Source organism: Berghia stephanieae, chromosome 4, assembly GCF_034508935.2.
Source record: "Berghia stephanieae isolate SIO BIC M18660-M18661 chromosome 4, UCSD_Bste_1.3, whole genome shotgun sequence".
Lineage (NCBI taxonomy): Eukaryota > Metazoa > Mollusca > Gastropoda > Nudibranchia > Aeolidiidae > Berghia > Berghia stephanieae.
This window is the reverse complement of record NC_088363.1, coordinates 70,580,762-70,583,261: the sequence shown is the minus strand read 5'-3', so window position 1 is coordinate 70,583,261 and position 2,500 is coordinate 70,580,762. Positions and strand designations below refer to the sequence as shown.

At 32.4% G+C, this 2,500-nt stretch overlaps 1 protein-coding gene across 3 annotated transcripts in view; it reads left to right on the top strand.

Moving 5' to 3' along the window:
• LOC144972086 (uncharacterized) overlaps positions 1-1,977 on the top strand; it is a gene marked incomplete at its 3' end in the record, with an annotated part of 29,962 nt that extends 27,985 nt beyond the window's left edge. For all 3 annotated transcript variants that reach the window (XM_078913180.1, XM_078913178.1, XM_078913179.1), the window contains 1 exon segment: positions 1,918-1,977. In XM_078913180.1, the coding sequence (XP_078769306.1) occupies positions 1,918-1,977 (60 nt within the window).
• Between the last annotated feature and the right edge of the window lie 523 nt (positions 1,978-2,500).

The window sequence follows — 2,500 nt, the reverse complement described above, 5'->3', positions numbered from 1 at the left end:
CAATGCTTTTCCAAACTGAAATGCCTGTATAAAACTAAAGAATATTGCACTTTTTTGTTTTGAAGGTGTTATTTTCATTATTTTGTGTTTACATTTAATACCCATCATACAACATTTTGGACAGGGAACAAATCTGAACATTCCTTTTGGTTTTCATCATTGTTAACTGTTTGATGTAAAGGTTCTTTACGAGCTGGATGGTATCATCAAAATTTATTTGTTTCGCGATTGTCCATAATTGTTATGAAATAAGTAACACACCAATGAAATGCGTGATGGAACAGAAGTGAAATATATTTTGCCCTCTTTGCATCTTTTAATTAATTAGATTGAGATTGGATAGGTAATCACAGGTCCCTATTCATTTGCTGAATTCTGCCTGTTTCTCTTTTAATTCCTTCCTGAAATTTTCCTCCAGTCTGTTCATTTTGATTTGAAGTTTTGTTTTGATAGCGAACCGCAACAGCGATTAAAGGTTACATTTATTTGTCAAGATGTAACCATCAACAAATTTCTTAAATTCGAGTCCCATAAGATAAAGACTGAAAAAGCGTTCAAACTCCAGATTTCTTGGGATTTTTAAGCAAAAAGAACACTTCCATCGTTCACCATTTTAAGCTAATATGTAAATGAGAACTCGAAGGAAGTAATTTGTAGAAAAGGAAAAATGGTATGCAGATTTAATAATAATATTGTAATATGGTTCCAATTGTTGCTATTAAAATTAAAGGGTGTTTTTAAAAAGTTAAAAACAATTGAAGAGACTAGTGCTAAAGGTACTTAAATCACAGTAAGTTAGTTTTGAAAAAAAATGGAGGTTAAAATTTGGATTGGGCAATATAGAGTAAATAAAAATAAAATTGCATTTTTGAGATAGGGGACAGACTGTTTTTATCATGAACACAATAGGTGAGTGAACTAAGGTGATTATGCTTTAAGTTTATCACCGATTAGCTAAAAATCACGAAGATGTGACTTAAGTACTTTTAGTACTGGGGTCCTCAATTTTTATGTCACATTATTATAATTTTATAGTTAACGAGGTCTATCCCAATAGTATGTTTCCTCTCCTCATAATATCGGAACCTCTTGAAAAAATATTATATTAAAAAAACGTTGCTTACATGCAACATGTTACATTTTTTCACAACACGGCGATTATACATGGGTGTATTCATGGTGTATCCAGAAACAAAACGACGATCTGCGGAATGGAGTAACAATAATGATGAACTTGCTTTCATCAAGAGAGAAAATCAGTCGAAAACAAGGATCTCTGAGGGTGATGCAGGTTTTTTTTTTTTTTTTGACACTTCCGGCACAACTTTGCATTGGCAGCAGCTTCTAATGGTACTCACACTACTATGTTATGGCGATCGATCCAATTACATTGGCAAGTTCCTTTTGGCACCACATTCAATGTTCAATGCTATAAAATGGTTTTGCAAGACTAAGTGAGAACAGCAATAAGTAAGAAAGAGGTCCCGTTCTACTCGAATCTAGAGTCATCTATCACCATGACAACGCCCCTGTGCACACTTCCAGAGTGGCCATCGAACTTAACCATTATGAATGAGAAAGTTGTCTGAATTTTGGCCCTTCTCAAAAAAGAAAAGATGATCTTCAGGGTAAAAAATTTGAGAGATGATTATTTTTGCAAAACAGACAGTTATAAGACAGGTGGACACAGCCTATTACGTCGTTATATTATTTGAAAGCTGGTTAAGGAACATGCATAGGTGCACAGCCAACGACGGTTGTTTCCTTGGACTGCTCATAAGATGAAGGTATGCTATGGCAAGTTTCACTGTTCTTGTTAAATTTGTTTGTGAGTTATGGAGAAGGGAAACTTAGTTTTGGGATGGACATTGCAGGGTGAAAAACGTTTAATAAGAAATAATCAATTACTCTTTTCAGTTTTTTGATGTGAGAAAAAGAGATAAGTTGAGCAAAAGTGATTTAGCTGCTGGCTTCAACGTGAGTACTTTCAAATTCATTTAAACTAACTCGTCTAATCAATTGTTATAACAATAAAAATATAATATTACTACTAGTGAAGATATTTATATTTCTTCTTTTTTCCTCTTCCTCCTCATTCTCTTCATCTTTATCTTTCCTCTCCTTCCATCTCTTCTTCTTCTTTTTCTTCTTCTTCTTCTTCTTCTTCTTCTTCTTCTTCTTCTTCTTCTTCTTCTTCTTCTTCTTCTTCTTCTTCTTCTTCTTCTTCTTCTTCTTCTTCTTCTTCTTCTTCTTTCTTCTTCTTCTTCTTCTTCTTCTTCTTCTTCTTCTTCTTCTTCTTCTTCTTCTTCTTCTTCTTCTTCTTCTTCTTCTTCTTCTTCTTTCTTCTTCTTCTTCTTCTTCTTTCTTCTTCTTCTTCTTCTTCTTCTTCTTCTTCTTCTTCTCTTCTTCTTCTTCTTCTTTTCTTTGAATTATTATTATTATTATTATTATTATTATTATTATTATTATTATATTATTATTATTATTATTATTATTATTA